Source organism: Podarcis raffonei, chromosome 4, assembly GCF_027172205.1.
Source record: "Podarcis raffonei isolate rPodRaf1 chromosome 4, rPodRaf1.pri, whole genome shotgun sequence".
Classification (NCBI taxonomy): Eukaryota; Metazoa; Chordata; class Lepidosauria; order Squamata; family Lacertidae; genus Podarcis; species Podarcis raffonei.
The window spans coordinates 11,590,572-11,609,955 of NC_070605.1; the positions used below are offsets into that span (position 1 = coordinate 11,590,572).

General features: G+C 48.7%; 1 protein-coding gene across 1 annotated transcript in view; it reads right to left on the minus strand.

Moving 5' to 3' along the window:
* Window positions 1–6,859: 6,859 nt before the first annotated feature.
* Window positions 6,860–19,384, minus strand: part of GAB2 (GRB2 associated binding protein 2) — a 149,808-nt gene continuing 137,283 nt past the window's right edge. Inside the window, exons 5-10 of the mRNA XM_053385170.1 lie at window positions 15,871–15,965; window positions 14,446–14,728; window positions 12,034–12,124; window positions 11,138–11,240; window positions 8,426–8,551; window positions 6,860–7,443 (exon numbers count right to left, since the gene is read on the minus strand). Coding sequence (XP_053241145.1) covers window positions 7,303–7,443; window positions 8,426–8,551; window positions 11,138–11,240; window positions 12,034–12,124; window positions 14,446–14,728; window positions 15,871–15,965 — 839 coding nt within the window. The 3' untranslated portion in view covers window positions 6,860–7,302. The remainder of the gene's footprint in view (window positions 7,444–8,425; window positions 8,552–11,137; window positions 11,241–12,033; window positions 12,125–14,445; window positions 14,729–15,870; window positions 15,966–19,384) is intronic.

Below are 19,384 nucleotides of genomic sequence, written 5' to 3' on the forward strand. Positions count from 1 at the left end.
GGCTGGGAAAGACCCCTTGCTTCAAACCCTGGAGAGCTTCTGCCAGCCAGTGTAGACATAACTGAGCTAGATGGCCCAATCGTCTGTAGGCCAGCTCCCTTCATTCTTGTGTCATATGAACCTTCACCTTCATCTCAGACAAGTGGTTTTTACCACTTCAGAGAAACCGATATCTGAGAACCGGGGAGGGGCATTAGGCTCTTGGTTAAGTTTGCAAAAGCTCAGGTGCCTCTGGAAACTTTGCTAGAAAAATAGGAATTGAAAATAATAATCTCAATACCCTGCCGTTTCAGAGTTTTCCAAGCTGTCAACAACTGGGAAAATGCCTGACATTAAAAAATGAAGTACCGTATTTTTTGCTTTGTAAGACTCACTTTTTCCCTCCTAAAAAGTAAGGGGAAATGTGTGTGCGTCTTATGGAGCGAATGCAGGCTGCGCAGCTATCCCAGAAGCCAGAACAGCAAGAGGGATTTCTGCTTTCACTGCGCAGCGATCCCTCTTGCTGTTCTGGCTTCTGAGATTCAGAAGATTTTTTTTCTTGGTGCGTCTTGTGGTCTGGTGCGTCTTATAGAGCGAAAAATACGGTATTTTCTTTTCCAATTATGCACCTGATGCATCCGATAATGTGCCTTCACAGTGAAGGCTGATTCACATTTATTCCTATTTTCTCTTCCCTCCCTTGGATTTTATTCATTCTTTTCCCAACGAGTAGAATTCATTGCTCATCAAACTGGCTGGGAATTGTTCATTGTGTCTGATGACATTGGTGGATCAGAACAACTGCTCAGTATCCTAATCCGTTTGAAGTCTCCGCCATTTTGATTAGGGCTTCTAACAGTGTTTGGAGTCAGCGAGGCAGAGAAATGTCCCTTCATTACACTTGCAATATTGGTTGCTGGAATGCCATAGTGGTGTCACATATAGTTTAAAGGTAAAGGGACCTCTGACCATTAGGTCCAGTCGTGACCGACTCTGGGGTTGTGGCGCTCATCTTGCTTTATTGGCCGAGGGAGCCGGCGTACAGCTTCCGGGTCATGTGGCCAGCATGACTAAGCCGCTTCTGGAGAACCAGAGCAGCACACGGAAACGCCGTTTACCTTCCCGCCGGAGCAGTACCTACTTATCTACTTGCACTTTGACGTGCTTTCAAACTGCTAGGTTGGCAGGAGCAGGGACCGAGCAACGGGAGCTCACACCGTCGTGGGGATTCGAACCGCCGACCTTCTGATCAGCAAGTCCTAGGCTCTGTGATTTAACCCACAGCGCCACCCACATCCCCACATATAGTTTAGGGCCCAGCTAAAATGCTCTTTCCCCTGTTCTTAGTGCCCACAACACTCCTGTGAGGTAGGGAACTGAAACACTATCTTTCTTATAGGGTTGGAGACCACTAGCAGCTCACCATTTTTTAAACCATGTGCTACAAATCAGACCGTCCAAACAGCCTCTCATGGAGCAAACCCAAATACTTTGTGGGACACAAGCAGTGTGCAGGAAAAGCCCAAAAGTCCACAGAGCAGGTCAGTCATCATGCAAGAAGAAAGCGAGTGAGAAGAGATCTGAGCAATGTCAGCGACGGGTGTCAGAAAGAGACATTTCAGAGGCATTCGTGGTTCTTAAGACAGTGGAAAAAGCAACGATCTTAGCCTGAAAAGCTGGTGGGCAAAACAGTCACTGCATTTTCTATAAAATGAAATTCAGGTGCCATTCTAGTGAGCAGTGCCGGCCTGCACATTTAGGATGGAAAAGGAAGTGCGATGCCCATCTTTCTGACATGTACCTACACTTACAAGCAGACTGTTTTGCTTCAGACTGCAGGTAAGGAGGGGTCTGCAGAAGCTGTATGACTGAGCAGACTTCCCTGCATGTAGAAAGCCAGAAATTTTGCCCTAGCCTTTTTCCTGCAAACCATAACCCTCACTTGCAGTCTTGAGATTATAAGGTGCACTCACATGGCAGTTTTTATCACCTCCAAGTCTTTGCTGGAGGATGAAATGTAGGTCTATGCCTAAACAAAGACTCTAGTGTAGGGGACCTGTGGCTGTTGCATTATAGGGGTTAGACTAGATGGCCCTTGGGTACCTTCCAATTCTACAATTCTATTATCTCTGACCTTACTGACTGGGGCTGATGAGAGTTGGGACACTAAGGGGAGTTGGGATACTACCACGAAGGAGGAGATACAGCAGTTCCCCACCCACAGCACTGATAAAAGAGGTTTATTTTCTGTGCCAGAGGTGACCAGTTTCCCTCTTTGTCCCAGAGGTGGGTTTCCACTGTGAACCAGAGTCTCATCATGTGGCTGTTTTCATTTGCACATGTTCTGAAACCATGGTGGCGAGGACCCTGGGAAACAGCCCTGGCCTGAGAAATAAGCAGTTGGCTATTAAGTGGGACCCCGGTGTATAGGGGCAGTATACCAAGCAAGCAGGAATTGCTGTCGTGTAATCCCTTGTACAGGACGCGGGTGGCGCTGTGGGTAAAAGCCTCAGCGCCCAGGGCTTGCCGATCGAAAGGTCGGCGGTTCGAATCCCCGCGGCGGGGTGCGCTCCCGTCGCTCGGTCCCAGCGCCTGCCAACCTAGCAGTTCGAAAGCACCCCTGGGTGCAAGTGGATAAATAGGGACCGCTTACTGGCGGGAAGGTAAACGGCGTTTCCGTGTGCTGCGCTGGCTCGCCAGATGCAGCTTCGTCACGCTGGCCACGTGACCCGGAAGTGTCTCCGGACAGCGCTGGCCCCCGGCCTCTTGAGTGAGATGGGCGCACAACCCCAGAGTCTGTCAAGACTGGCCCGTAGGGGCAGGGGTACCTTTACCTTTTTAATCCCTTGTACAGTCATACCTCGGGTTACAGATGCTTCGGGTTGCGTTTTTTTGAGTTGCGGACTGGCAAAACCCGGAAGTACCGGAACAGGTTACTTCTGGGTTTTGGCGGCTGTGCATGCGCAGAAGTGCTAAATCGTGCCTTGCGCATGCGCAGAAGCGCCGAATGGCAACCCGGCGTGTTGCGAACATGCATCCCGCACGGATCACACTCGCAACCCGAGCGTCCACTGTATGCAAGTTTCCCACAGCCATCTTTCTGGATCAAGTCAGAAAAAGAATGCAGACTTAGGCTGACTCAGCACAAGTTCTGAATTCTCACAAATTGCGTGGAATCTCAGGGCAGGGTTTGCCACACACCAGTGCTCTACCACCTAGAATTACAGAAATACGCTTTCCAGAAAGCGAAGCATGGAAAAAAATCCTTTTGCAATGGTACAGCTGTTTTTAACAGTCAGTGCACAATTCGCGACGTCACAGCTTTTGCCGGCTACCCGCGATAACCTGTACAAAAGTGCAAAGGAAGGTCATGGCAATATGCTAATTGAGGCTGCGATCCTAAACACACTCCCCTGGGAGTAAGAGCTACCGGACACAATAGGGCTTACCTCTGAGCAAGCATTCATAGGGCACGAGGATGGTGTCGTCTGTCGGTGGCGTAGAGCCAGGTAGAATAAGGTGGACAGGTCCTGGCATGCAAGGAAGCAGCCGAGAGAACACCAAATAGCAACCGATAAGCAAGCTCCAAGGAGTGCGATTCTTTGTCCCCACCGCCTGTATTATCCGGTATAACGGCATAGCGATGCACCACATTACGGCTGCAGTCCAATACACACCTGGGAAAAAGCTCCATTGAAGACAGTGGGACTTACTTCTGTGTAAAAAAGCACAGGACAGTGCTGGACGTGAGTCTGCCTATGCTCAGGTACGGGTGGAGGTTGTACCTTTAGGCCAGAGGTCTTCAACCTTTTTGAGTCCATAGCTCCCTCGACCAACTGCATTCTTTCTGCGGCACCCCTGCGGGGCTCAGGAGCCCAGTTCTGTCCCCCCTTGCCTGCAGAGCTGGCAGCCTCTCACCCCTTTTTGAACACCCTGCCTCATGGAGGGTTCCCTCAGCCTCCTCTCCTCTCCTTGGGAGTCCTCTGGGCAGCCGCTGCTGCCACCCCTGGCCTCTGAGCTGCTCCCCAGTGCCCCAAAGAGGTTTTTTTCCAGAGGCACCACTCACCTGTGGAGCTTGTAGCCAGGGCTGCTGCAACCAACAGCTGTTTGGGAGGCAGAGACGTGAGAGGGGATCAAGGAGGGTGGGAAGGAAAGAGGGACAGAGGCGAGTGTTGCCTGCGGCACCCCTGACCATTATTCACGGCACCCTGTTTTAGGCTATAGCTTAGCACTATTTACGGGACCGCCTCTCCTGGTCTGCCCCGCAGAGGACCTTAAGGTCCATGAATAATCATAGTTTAGAGGTCCCAGGCCCTAAGGAAGTCAGATTATCCTCCACCAGGGCCAGGGCCTTTTTGGTGATGGCTCTGACCTGGTGGAATGCTCTGTCCCATGAGACCAGGGCCCTGCAGGATTTAACTTCCTTCCGCAGGGCCTGTAAGACAGAGCTATTCCGCCTGGCTTTCCATTTGAATTTAGCCTGATCTTTTATTCACCTTCCTTCCCTCCCCCTCCCCTTTTTATGAAGATTACCTGCTCTGGGATCCCACAGCTAATTCTCCCCTGGTCTCCTCGCTGGCCCAAATAGGACAAATTTAGCCAGCTAGCCCTGGTGATTATCTAATGTTTATTGGATGGATTTCCCCCCTAAATTGATTTTTGAATTTATTGTTATTCACGTTTTATACTGTATTTTATGCTGTTTTTTTGTTGCATCAATTAAGTGTTTTAAATTTGTTGTTAGCCGCCCTGAGCCCGGTTTTCTGAACTGGGAAGGGCGGGGTATAAATTTTATTATTATTATTATTATTATTATTATTATTATTATTATTATTATTATTATTATTTATTAGTAGAGCCAATGAGTTGTATGCAGATGGTTCCATCTCCAGCATTTCCTGTTAGATGGATCAGGTTTCAGGTAACAGGAAAAGATCCTTCTTACTAACTGAGACTTTGGAGGGATGCTGCCAGTCAGGGTGAGTAATAATGGACTCAGCATAAGGCAGCTTCATATACGGAGCTCTCCATGCACTTACCACATCACGCTGGGGGCCCCAGAAATGCTTTTAAGGTTGTTGTTTTTTGTGGGGAAGGGAGGGGTGGCCGCTGATGGTCCAGTATTAAATCCAAAAGGAATCTCTCAGCTACACGAAGAAACACATGGATATTCTAGAAGGGTTAAAGAACTAGAATCTTACTATTCTAGAGCAGTTGGTCAGAGCATGGTGCGGATCATGCCAAGGTTGCAAGTTTGATTCCTGTATGGGACAGCGGCGTATTCCTGCATTGCAGGGAATTAGACTAGATCAGGCATAGGCAAACTCTGCCCTCCAGATGTTTTGGGACTACAATCCCCATCATCCCTGACCTGTTAGCTAGGGATGGTGTGAGTTGTAATCCCAAAACATCTGGAGGGCAGAGTTTGCCTGTGCCTGCACTACATTATCCTCACAGTCCCTTCCAACTGTACGATCCTATTATTCTATTTGGGGCTTGGCCTCTTCATTCTCAACCTGAACTCTGTCCTCCTGCTGTCCTTACAAATTAACTCTGCTACTCCTACAGCAATCTGCGCTCACCCTGGCGCAGAAAGCAAGTTAGTGGGGTTGTTTTTGTGGCCCTACAAATCGGGATACACCTTTTAATCAATTAGCCTCAACCAAGATGTTATTCCTTTCCCTGTCTTTATCACCCTGGACAATTTTAGGCAGGGACTTCTTAATGTTCCCCCACCCTGACATTTTCCAGGGTCCTTGACTTCATGCCATTAGATGGGGAAGAGGTTGAAGTTCTTACAGCATGCAGATAGGAGAATTCTCTCCATAAAGTGGCAGAAACCTGTCACAAAAAGGCATCTTTTTCATGACATCCCATCTGGCAGACCCACTGCTATGATGGCTTCCTGCAGCAGCTTCCATTTTTTCTAATCCTCTGTGCTAATGCGATCTTCTGGAGGGACAACTGGCCAGTGATTGTGGCTCTCATGTGACAAGCAGCAACTAGTAAGACATGTTGAGACTATGAGTCGAGAGCATCACTTAACTCGTAGCCACAATGACACAGAGCTTCAACCCACTTTCAGCTGCTATACAGTGGTGCATCCACCTTTGCCATTATCCAGACACGACTAAGAATCTGGAGGATTACCGTGAGACAGGGTTCAAACCTAACAGGGCAATTTTGCTGACATCTGGTTAAATGGGTTCTTTTTTTTAGTGTGTTTTGCGCCCGGACTAAGCATCAAGGCAATGGACAAATTCCAACACATGACAACTGAATATTTGTAAATATCCAACCTTTCGCCAACGTCTAAATTTTCGTTTTGAAAACGCGAAAAGTTCTAACGAGTTTTGAGTGCGCTAGTTTTATTGGCAAGCATTGGACATGAACAGTGGCTATTCCTGGAAACGGAACGTCGGACCAGATAGACCTTTAGCACAACCTGACAGGGCTCGTCTGACAGTCTCAACTACGCATCTCATGAGCTGCCAGACATCAAACTCACTCACCTACTAAGCACAACTGCACACCAGCTATCAAACACTTGTCAAACATCAAAGGCTGAACTCAAACATTACAGGATATCAGATACAGATCTCAAATATTCCGCGAATGTTCAACAATATGCAAGAATTCAGAAAAGATTCGACATTAAGATTTGCAAAGGGGAATCTCTGAGGGGAACCAACACACTTTCCCAAGAAACTGATATATGCCAATGAGCAGTGGTTTTTTTCCTTACACCGACATCCTCACAGGGAAAACTCTCCTAAGTGCTCTGAGGACAAGGATGCCTGTAATTTGCAAGGTAAACAAAAACCAGCGCTTCCACAGGCTTTGCTGAAAATCGAACGTGATTAGAGCCGACGTCTGGCCACTATAAAGGGATCAGGAGACGGAAGAGGGAGGCAAAAGGGAGACCCAAAGATCCCAGCAGAAGCCCAGCATTCTGCCATACTGGCACCAGTTTGGCTCGGGGCAGGTGTACTTTGAAGAAGAGGAGAAAACGGTGGATACAAGGCGGGTCTGGTGATGACTGAAAGCATGCAGGGCGTCAAAATTCCCAGTATTGCTATGTTGAATTTTGCAGATAACTTATCCACCAGGAGCTCTGGCATCCTTTAGCACTGGCAAGCAGTTGTCAGCCATGTTTTCCCCCCTGAAGTGAACTTTCTTAGTTGACCTTGGCGCTAGCAGTCCTTGCTGAACGACGGCCGGTGGGCCCAGTGCCTTGATGGGCAGAACTATTTAGTCTTTGCCCTTCTGGAAGGCTCTCTCTTTTTCCTCTCTCTCTTTATCCTGGTATACCTCCGCCGGCTATTACTTCACCGCCTTGTTGGGCTCCGAAGACTGCCGGACGTCTGTCCACTCCTGCATGGTGCTTTGCAAAGCTTGCGTCTTCTCCTTGTCGACTTGTACGTAGTCGACCTTCTCGTCTGAGGCAACCGAGGATGTGGAGGGCTGGTGACAGGGAAGAAAAAAGAAGAAGAAGAGTTTGGATTTGATATCCCTCTTTATCACTACCGAAGGAGTCTCAAAGTGGCTAACATTCTCCTTTCCCTTCCTCCCCCACGACAAACACTCTGTGAGGTGAGTGGGGCTGAGAGACTTCAGAGAAGTGTGACTGGCCCAAGGTCACCCAGCAGCTGCATGTGGAGGAGCAGAGATGCGAACCCAGTTCACCAGATTACGAGTCTATCGCTCTTAACCACTACACCACACTGGCTCCACCATAAGGAAGCACAAAACAGTTGAACGTGGTTGCACATCTACCCCAAAACAGAGTGGGTGGCAGGGGGTGGAGAGAGAAGGGAATCTTTTTCAGCCTGGGGGCCATATTCCCTTATACAAAACCTTTTGGGGGCCATATACCAGGTGGTGGGTGTGCCAAGAGGCAAAATGGAGTGGAGCAACAGTTGTGTCTCATGTACACATTCCTCTTTAACCAGGCCTTTGGCTGACAGAGGCCCTTTTAAAATGTGTTGTGGGGCCATTATTGGGTTGTTATTGTTATTTTATTTTTATTATACGTTTTCTGTTTTTATATTGTGATTTTACGTTGCGAACCGCCCTGAGACCTGCGGGTATAACATAGTACACAAAATGAAATAACGATGATGATGATGATGATAATGATACATAAGCCATGTATAGTTCAGAGGGTGCAATTATTATTATTATTATACCTCGCCCTTCCTGGTTCAAAAACTGGGCTCAGGGCGGATAACAACCAATTTAAAACACTTAATTGTAAAAGCAGAATAAAATACAGTATAAAAACATGAATAACAATAAAATTCAAAGTTCAGAAATCAATTTTGTGGAAATCCATCTAATAAATATTAGATAATCACCATGGCTAGCAGAAAGTGCATTGCTTGAATGGGACAGAACATTACTTGCTTGCACCCCATTTGATTAACGCAAAGTCTTTGGGCTATACCTTTCTGTGAGGGCCAGGTGAGCTTGGCTGGAAGTCCAGAGCCAGGTAATCGACATTTCCTGTGCTCTTTTTCGTGGCTGGGCTGCTTGTGCCGCTGGGGATGGGCGATGCAGAGACAGGGTTTTGCTGGAAAAGACAAATAAAGAAGGAACAAGTGAAAAAGAAACCACAGTCGGAGGCCAAGGTCTGTTCTTGGACTCCTGCTCATGGTTTGGTTTGAAGAAAGAAACCACAACCCTGGCTCACACCGAAAGCTTTGTGGTTGGTTTCCTGACTTCCAGAAGGAAGATCCAAGTGGGGACTGCTTGAGCTGCCTTTTTATGTACTGAGTTGAATAGGATCCAAAATGCAGTAGTCTGATTGGTCCTAGAACAATAGGATTCAGAATGCAGCAGTTTGATTGGTCCACAGGAGCCACCCAATCCACTCCAGGTGGAAGTGAATCCGCAACCTGATTGGCCTACAGGTGAATCCCGGAATCAGCCAATCACGTGGGGCCCATTGTGTAAATAATGTATATAAAGCAGACATTCTGAGGGAACTTCCATTCCTCCTCACCACTATGAGCTGAATAAAGAGCATGAAATCCACTCCTGACTCCCAATATATTTCATGCCTGCACCAACATATACGGCTTATGTACAGACTATAGTTTTCCCAGCTAAGATTAGTGGCCGGCTGGTGGCCTCAGACTCGGTGTCAGTGGCTGGTTAGGTCAGGCATTAGTCGAGGGTCCCAGGGTCTCAGAAGGGCCCCTCACAGGCATGACCCAGCCATCTCACCACCCACTGACCTTCCTGCTAGATGAGTAGTAGTACGGTTTTTAGATGGGAGCAAAGCTTTGCTCCCATTCTGTCAAGTACGGGAGTTCCCCTCTCCCTTCTTGTAGCTCACCGATAAGAATTAACAAGCATTTGGTAGATTTATGGTCCTTTTATTACAGCAAGTACAAACACGCAACCCTTCGCAAGGGTATCAGTTGCTCGCTCTGACTCCCCCCAACTTCCGCGGCAAGAAGTGTTGGTGCTGACCTTTAAAGCCCTAAACGGCCTCGGTCCAGTATACCTGAAGGAGCGTCTCCACCTCCATCGTTTTGCCCGGACACTGAGGTCCAGCACCGAGGGCCTTCTGGCGGTTCCCTCGCTGCGAGAAGTAAAGTTACAGTGAACCAGGCAGAGGGCCTTCTCGGTAGTGGCACCCGCCCTGTGGAATGCCCTCCCATCAGATGTCAAAGAGAAAAATAACTACCAAACTTTTAGAAGACATTTGAAGGCAGCCCTGTTTAGGGAAGCTTTTAATGTTTAATAGGTTATTGTATTTTAGCGTTTTCTTGCAAGCCGCCCAGAGTGGCTGGGGAAGCCTAGCCAGATGGGCAGGGTATAAATAAAAAATTATTATTATTATTACTGCACCAACAGGAAGTCCCCCCTCCCTTGCGTCTCCTTTGTTCTCTGACATGCTCGGACCCTGCCCCCCACTTTCGATTGATGTCTTCCCCAGCTGCTCCCTCCCTTCTGGTTGCTTAGCTACTATCTCATAGCTAGGTAGTTCCTCTCTCAACTGTGCAGCTTCTGTGTCTGCCTGTCTTCTCTGCTTCTGGAAATACTGGAAGCAGGGTGGTGGTGGCAGCAAATATTCTCCCTCCTCTTCTGTTAGGAGCTGATGTCTCTGAGATTTCATTTCCCAATCCTTCAATCCAGCCCAGCCCATGACACATTCTCAGTGGTTGTCCTCTGTCTTAATTTACCCAAAATGCAACGCCCCGGCCTATAGAGCTATAAAACTAGACCAAAGATCTAAATCTATAGAGAAGGAATGGAAGAGCACCCGCTTTGCATGCATAAAGTCCCAGGGTCAATCCCAGGCAGGGCTGGGAGAGAGCCCTCTCCAAAATCGCCGAGAGCTGCTGCCAGTCCGTGTAGGCAATACTACACTGGATGGGCCCCAATGGTCTGACTCAGTACAGGGCAGCTTCCTGTGTTGATGCTGGGCTTTTGCATTTTGGGTAAATTAAGATGGCGGGCCTGTTGTCTTTGTCCATGGAGTTTTCTTGGCAGGGATACTGGTGTGGCTTGCAGAGACATCACCTTGCCAACAAAGGTCCATATAGTGAAATTATTGTTTTCCTAGTAGTGATGTATGGAAGTGAGAGTTGGACCATCAAGAAGGCTGATGGCCGAAGAATTGATGCTTTTGAATTATGGTGCTGGAGGAGACTCTTGAGAGTCCCATGGACTGCAAGAAGATCAAATCGATCCATTCTGAAGGAAATCAGCCCTGAGTGCTCACTGGAAGGACAGATCGTGAAGCTGAGGCTGCAATACTTTGGCCACCTCATGAGAAGAGAAGGCTCCCTGGAAAAGACCCTCATGTTGGGAAAGATGGAGGGCACAAGGAGAAGGGGACGACAGAGGACGAGACGGCTGGACAGTGTTCTTGAAGCTACCAGCATGAGTTTGACCAAACTGCGGGAGGCAGTGGAAGACAGGAGTGCCTGGCGTGCTCTGGTCCACGGGGTCACGAAGAGTCGGACACGACTAAATGACTAAACAACAGCAACAAAAGATGGCGGGCAACCATCAGGGGTTCCAATGCTGCTCACCCTCTGCTAAAATGTGAGCTGGGATTGGGACCACTAAGGACAAGGAAGGAAAATGGAGTACAGAGAGAGAACTTGGGTTGTACTAAGAGATGGATTTTGCAGGGACTTACCATGGCCACGTAATTCTCTTCGCTGTCTCCGGAGTCTGTGCTGGTGATGCTCTGGGTGGAGATGGGACGACAGTATTGGGAAAAGTTGGAGTTGAAGGTCTGGCTGTAATGAGAAGTTGAGAAGATGAGTTGGGCTAGGCAAGCTCCCTTACACATCCTGTCCGTTCCCCCCCCCCCCGAAATATACTCGGAGTCGAGAGTGGATTTCATGCTCTTTCTTCAGCTCCTAGTGGTGAGGAGGAATAGAAGTTCCCCCAGAATGTCTGCTTTATATACATTATTTACACAATGGGCCCCACGTGATAGGCTAATTCCGGGATTCTCCTGTAGGCCAATCAGGTTGCGGATTCACTTCCACCTGGAGCTGGATTGGGTGGCTCCTGTGGACCAATCAGACTGCTGCATTCTGGATCCTGTTGTTCTAGGACCAATCAGACTGCTGCATTCTGGATCCTGTTGTTCTAGGACCAATCAGACTGCTGCATTCTGGATCCTATTGTTCTAGGACCAATCAGACTGCTGCATTTTGGATCCTATTCAACTCAGTACATAACACCCCCATTTGCACAATCTGCTGGAGTGTTGAATGGGGACACTGCACATGCCCCAACAGCTTTCCCCCGGAAAACTTGCTCTTTGGTGCTAAATCAGAACCAACGACAATCCACGGAGAACTCACTGTTTGCTGTTTGTTCCGATTGAGTGTTGAAACTGCGAGTTTTCCCGGGGGAAAGAGGAGAGGAAAACGGAAGTGTGAAAAAGCCCTTCTTTAACCCTCTGTTGACCCCATGGAGGGCCTTTGCCCTGTTTCATGGACAAGATCTTCACTTAAGGAGGCTGGTCGCTTTGAGAGCAGCCAAGCCTGGTCTGTAGCGGACAAGGGGTCCTTTACTCACCCAGGCCTAGACCAGGATTTGGTGACCGGCGACTTGAAGGGAAGTTCATCGATAACGGTGTTATTCCTCAAGTCCAGAGGCGTTGGCTTTGCTGGAGCGGAAAGAGATCTGAGTAAGGCCTGAGCAATCGTTTAACGGACACTTGATTGAATGGACTTGTCAGGGGACTGCCATCGGAACAGGGGAGGGAGGGAGGGGGGCCGTTGGGAGAAAGAGTGCCTCCAAAAATCCTGAGGAGCAGCTACTCCTCCAGCGGTGAGGAAAGCCACACCTCCAGTGAAGGAGAGAGGGAAGGGACCAGCCAAGTGGGGGAGCCCCAACACCTCATCTAGCCAGGCTGGCAGGAAAGGGGTCAAGGATGCTGCTGAGAGCCCCAGCACCTCACATAGCCAGGCTGGCCAGGAGGGATGCAATTCTGGGCTGCATCAATAGGAGTATAGCATCTAGATCAAGGGAAGTAATAGTGCCACTGTATTCTGCTCTGGTCAGACCTCACCTGGAGTACTGTGTCCAGTTCTGGGCACCACAGTTCAAGAAGGACACTGACAAACTGGAACGTGTCCAGAGGAGGGCAACCAAAATGGTCAAAGGCCTGGAAACGATGCCTTATGAGGAACGGCTAAGGGAGGTGGGCATGTTTAGCCTGGAGAAGAGGAGGTTAAGGGGTGATATGATAGCCATGTTCAAATATATAAAAGGATGTCACATAGAGGAGGGAGAAAGGTTGTTTTCTGCTGCTCCAGAGAAGCGGACACAGAGCAATGGATCCAAACTACAAGAAAGAAGATTCCACCTAAACATTAGGAAGAACTTCCTGACAGTAAGAGCTGTTTGACAGTGGAATTTGCTGCCAAGGAGTGTGGTGGAGTCTCCTTCTTTGGAGGTCTCTAAGCAGAGGCTTGACAACCATATGTCAGGAGTGCTCTGATGGTGTTTCCTGCTTGGCAGGGGGTTGGACTCGATGGCCCTTGTGGTCTCTTCCAACTCTATGATTCTATGTGGCACACCCCTTCCATTGCCCAGCCTGCGCAGAGGGGGGAAACGTAAGGAAGGGAGGCGGAGGCTTGGGGTACCAAAGCTCTTCTGTTGGGGCAGAAGCCAGAAGGGGCCGCTCCCGGATTTTGCAAGTGACTAAGACGGACATGAACTTTGTGTTTCTGCACTGTAAATAGTTTGCACCAATAAAACCTGTAAAAGATAGGTCGGAGTCTTGCCTGGTTACTCACGAGCAACCACCACCTGCATCTGACAGGACTCATTGAAAAAACAGGAATTTGGCAGGCAGCTGGTCGGCGACTGTGAGAACAGGATGCTGGACTAGCTGTTGGCCTGATCTAGAAGGTGGTTCTTAGGTTCTTATGGCAGAGACTGGCAGCCTCCTGAGGTGTGGATATTAGCCTCTAAACGCAGCTTCAAGCCACAGCAGTTGCCACACACATTGCAAAAATATCAAATCGCCCACAGAAGAAAATGGCAGGAAAGTGGTGCCTTTCCTTCCCTGAACTAAATGAATGCAAAAAACCTCCCAAAATAACTCTCAGTCCCCTGAAATGAGGGATAAGCTAGGGTATCTACACCTACCTCACAGGGTTGTTGTGAAGGGGGGAAAATGGGGAGGGAAAACCCATGTAAACTACGTTGAGCTCCTTGGAGGCAAGGGTGGCCAAGGCAGTTTGCTTTTCTTTTCTTTTTTAATTTTTATTAAGTACAAATTAGAAAACATACATATTTACAACAAAAGAAAATTAAAAAAAAGAAAATACATATAACCAAGGGGAAAAAATGAGAGAATATTTTGTCTCTTTTCATATTTACAGTTATTTATACCTCTATAAAAGGGGACGCAGGTGGCACTGTGGGTTAAACCACAGAGCCTAGGACTTGCCGATCAGCTTGGCGGTTCAAATCCCCGCGACAGGGTGAGCTCCCGTTGCTCGGCTCCTGCTCCTGCCAACCTAGCACTTCGAAAGCACGTCAAAGTGCAAGTAGATAAATAGGTACTACTCCGGCGGGAAGGTAAATGGCGTTTCCGTGCGCTGCTCTGGTTCGCCAGAAGCGGCTTAGTCATGCTGGCCACATGACCCGGAAGCTGTACGCCGGCTCCCTCGGCCAATAAAGCGAGATGAGCGCCACAACCCCAGAGTCGGCCACGACTGGACCTAATGGTCAGGGGTCCCTTTACCTTTACCCCTCTATAAAATGCTATTCACAATAAAGCAGTGAAACGAAAGATAAGATATCAGAAAAAAGAACAAAGAAAAAATAAAGAAGTAAAAGAAAAAGATCATAGGTGAAATTTTTTTAAAGTAGATAAGTACGCACAATACATAGCCGTTTCCCGTCTATATTTGTATTCAATTGTATAATTTCATCTTGTCTGCCAAGGGCAGTTTGGAGGGGAGCAGAGCTTACCTTTGCGGTCTGGCTTGAGGTTGCGGTTGACGGGCGGGGGCTGGATTTCGCTCATCCTCCTGTGCAGCTGGGAACTGCTGCTACCTTTGTGGACCGGGAAGGTAGAAGAGGACATGCCCATCAAGTCCAGGTGGTGAGGCCCAGGGCTCATGGGGATGTAGAGGTGCTGGGAGTTGTCGTTTGACCTCTCCGTGCTGATCAGGACCGAAGAGCCTGGGTTCATGGGGACATAGTTGTCTTCCGAGTCCGCGCTGTGAGAGCGAGCCACCGGCGCCTTGTTTTGCTGGGGAAGGGAGAAGGTGGTGACACACGAATGGGAGGCGAGTCGGTGAGGAAAGGCAGCAAAGAGGGGAAACTCAGGTTCTAGGTCAGGGGTCAGCAAACTTTTTCAGCAGGGGGCCAGTCCGCTGTCCCTCAGACCTTGTGGGGGGCCGGACTATATTTTGAAAAATAATAAGAATGAGCAAGCTCCTATGCCCCACAAATAACCCAGAGATGCATTTTAAATAAAGGCACACATTCTACTCATGTAAAAACACCAGGCAGGCCCCACAAATAACCCAGTACAGTGGTACTTCGGGTTAAGTACTTAACTCGTTCCGGAGGTCCGTTCTTAACCTGAAACTGTCCTTAACCTGAAGCACCACTTTAGCTAATGGGGCCTCCTGCTGCCGCTGCGCCGCCAGAACACAATTTCTGTTCTCATCCTGAAGCAAAGTTCTTAACCTGAGGTACTATTTCTGGGTTAGCGGAGTCTGTAACCTGAAGCGTATGTAACCTGGAGCGTATGTAACCCGAGGTACCACTGTAGATGCATTTTAAATAAAAGGACGCATTCTACTCATGCAAAAACACGCTGATTCCTGGATCGTCCGCGGGCCGGATTTAGAAGGTGACTGGGCCGGAACCGGCCTCTGGCCTTAGTTTGCCTACCCATGGTCTAGGTCTTTGGAATTTTTTGCAAGGTAGCTTTCTGAGAAGCACAGATTTTATATTATTTATATACCGCCCTATACCTGGGAGTCTCAAGGTGGTGCACAGAATAAAATCAAGACATAAAGCCACAATAATAAAAATAAAAACAACAACCCAATAGCCCCTCCCACCAAAAAAACCTCTACATTTTAAAAGGGCATAGGATGTAAACCAGATCAACCAAAGGCCTGGTTAAAAAGGAACGTTTTTGCCTGGCGCCTAAAGGTGTATAAATGAAGGTGCCAGGTGAACTTCCCTGGAGAGAGCATGCCGCAGAAGGGAGCCACTGCAGAGAAGGCCCCGTTCTCCTGTTGCCACGCTCCGAACCTCTTGAGGAGGGGATACATGAAGGAAGGCCTCAGAAGATGATCTCAGGGTATATATGTATGTATAGAAAACCTCAAGTTGCTAGTTCTTAGGACACGAGCTAACTGAGCACCCATAGCTTACCAGATATGAGTTGAATCCAGCATTCACAGACTCTGTAGACTGAACTGCACTGCTGCTGCTGTGCTGAGGATATTCATAGGTTTCACAAGACGAAGCTGAAATCAGTGACATCGAAATCACAGTTAACAAGCAGTAAACAAAGTTTATTAAGAGGATCAACTGAGTGGCTTCTCCCAATTCCTTTTAGACGGAGAACAAACAAAAGCCATAATTCCTAGAGTGCAGATTTGATGAGCGTTGGATGAAGTTGTACATTATCTACACCCTCGGGGCAACTGACTAATGCAGGTCACACAACAGAAACAGCTCTTTCCTTCAACATGCTACCACCACTTCTTGCCCCACGCTGTCTAACAGTAGAGCCGGACAGGCCCCAGAACTGGGAAGAAATTTGTCCCGCCTCTATTTTTTTTTTACATCAAGGTACTTCTGGAACAGGAACTCTATTTCTGAGTGATGGAGATGGAAGAGTGTTGTGTCCATGTACTGTTGGCATCCATCTGTCTCTAGAGACAATGGAGTGCGCCTCCGGGGGTGAAGGGAAACGGCTGCATCTGCAGCACTCAAGTGACCTCTCTGGGGCGCAAGTCTGGGCAGTGTGTAGGGAGGTCCTGGGCTGCCCAGAAGACAAGACCCCGCTCTCAGCCTTGACGAGATGGTCCAAAGGAAAGCTGAGCAAGATGTCTAACACCAGCATGGCTGGAGGAGTTGCTGGAAGGAAGTGTACAAGGTACCATCCAACCATCTTAGAGACTCCACTTTGGATTTGTGGAGCGTTGACTCCTTAGCCTTTTCTTCTCCTGAAGATGTCCCTCAAGGCAGTGGAGGTTTAGGATCAGAGTTTTCCCTTTCCTAGATGGGCTACCTTCCCAAGTGGATGAGACCCAAATGCCCATCACTTCCCTTCACAGCATGTGCAGAAACTGCCTTCTTTTTTTTTCTTTTTTTCAAATATTTTTTATTAAGGATTTTCTTGTTTTACAGAAGTGTAGTGCCTCGTATTTTTTCTTCTTCTTCCATGTAACATTTTTACAAATCCGTTTCATTTGTTGAGGCATTAGGGGGAGAAGAAAAAAGAAAGAAAAAAGAAAGGGGGGTGGAGAGAGGGAAGATGGATGGGGGTGGGGTCGGGTAGCGGTGTTTCTATTATGTTTAATGTATGTAGAGTTTGGTGTCAGCGTTGCTTGTGTTGCTCACTTGTGTTCCTTTGGTGGTGAGAGAGGTTGGGGTTGGCCTAGGGTGTGATTGTTTGCTTGTGATTGGCTGTGGTGATCTTTGTTTTCGTGTGTGAGTGAGGTGTGTGTCTGTTTTGGATCAGGTTAGCCATATTGATTTGTATGCTGTTGGTGGATTATTGTCATTGTCCTGTTGGGCTGTGTATGTGATAAAGGGGAGCCATACCGGGGTGAAGGCGTCTTCTGTTTGTCCCCGTGTCAGTTTCAGTTTATTAGTTAATTTTTCTAGTAGGGCTGTTTCCCATACTATTTGGTACCATTGGTCCATGCTTACTCCTGACAGGTCTCTCCAGTGTCTGGTTATGGTGTTTCTGGCTGCTGAGAGCAGGTGGGTTATGAGTTCTTTGTGGTGTAAATGGGCATTGTTGTCTTGGAAGATGTTTAGTAGGGCCAATTCTGGGGTGATGTCTATTACTTGCTTAGTTATTTTACATATTTCTTGTATGGCTGTTGTCCAGAATAGTTGAATTTTGGGACACTCCCACCACATGTGGAGGTATGTGCCTGTGGAGGTGCACCCTCTCCAGCATTTTGGTGAGGTTCCTGGGTGTATTAGCGCTAGTTTCCTTGGTGTTAGGTACCACCTGTAGGTGAGTTTCAGTGTGAGACCAGAATGTGGTCTAAACCCCCCTTTAAATCGATATCAACGAAAAGAAAAAGAAACTGCCTTCTTAACTGTTGGACCCACTTTTGGTCTCATCTGCTTAAGCCGCCAGAGCCTGTCTTTGCATGCAGGGAAAGTCCCCAACTCACTGTCAGGGTTCAGGGAATCGGATCCCTTCCTCCCTGATAGTGAATAAGCAAATCAAACAAAAGGAGCGTTCTTACCAGTTAGTTTCTTTAATAATCACAGCGAGAGAAATAGAAATGTATATATCTCTCTAGAAATGGCATTGTTCCCAGTAAAGGCTCACACCCTCTGTCCCTACTAATTTATGCCACGTTGGGTAATCTGAGCTGGTTGCCCCTGTTCTATCACTTTCCAAGCCTGTCTAGTCTTAGGCGAAAGAGGGGGTCAGGAATGCTGTCCAAGGACACTGAATCTGCCAGCTGTCTCCTAGTGTTTCTGTGCTGGGCCCGGGGGTAACCTGTGAAACGTGGTCCAGGACCAGACCAGAATCTGGAGGTTCCGCCAGGAGTCAGTCCGACAGGGCCAAGGCAGGACACGAGGCAGGAAACCAGGCAAGGACAGGTACAGGATCTCAGGCAGGATCTAGCATACAGCAATGTTGCTCCCGCAACCTGGGGCGGGGTCCAACAGCCTTTTATCTTTGTCGGGGTAGCGGCCGGTCCTGATCCCCCGGCGACTCACCTCCCTGTTTCGCCCAAAGGCGAGCACTCCTCCTGCGAGTACTCAGGTCTCTCCTTCTCTCAGACCTCAGTCTCTGCAGCTCGGGAGACGTCGGTGGGTTACTAGACCCAGAGGCCACCTCAGCCTCCCCTGACCCAACCGGTAGTGGAGCAGCTGTAGGTGATGGCCCAGCTGAAGGCAACAATGTCATCCCCGCATCTGGAGCCAGGGCAGGCTCAGGTCCCGGACTCGGCCCAGCTGGTGTTTGTTGCAGGGGAACCTGTGCAGACTGGGACTCTTCAGGATCAGGCCCCAGACTTGGTTCAGATGATGCCTGAGCAAAGGATCCGGTGCGGACTGAGACTCCTCTGGTTCTGAGTCCGAGCCCGAATCCCAGGCCATCAGTTTCCTTTTCTTGCTGTTCCTCACCCAGTATTTCCCAGCTTTCCCCCTCTGAACTACGCCCCTCTGAAAACCACTGTTCTAAATCAATACTGTCCTCCTGCCCTTGGGAAGGTTCAGGAGAAAGAGGGGCGGGCGGCTCCCACCGTCCCTCCTCAGTCCAGCCCCCGACACTCAACTGAAGGTTGGATACTCACTGGTTGCCCTCAGCTGTTTTAGCCGGTCAGTGGAAGCTGTTTCCCGGGGTGTCTCATGCTGGCAGCTTCTAGAAGCTGATTGCAAGGTGGGGACCAAAGGTGGACAAGCTACCCCTGAAGGAGCATGACGTGTCCCCCATCAGAGGCACTGCCCCTCCCCTAACAGCCCATGCATCCCAGCTCCTGCCCAAAGCCCTGGAGAACAGCTGGCAGTCATAGCAGTATAGCCACCTACAGTGGTACCTTGGGCTAAGTACGTATTTTTCACTCTATAAGACGCACCAGACCACAAGACGCACCTAGTTTTTGGAGGAGGAAAACAAGAAAAAAAATATTCTGAATCTCAGAAGCCAGAACAGCAAGAGGGATTGCTGCGCAGTGAAAGCAGC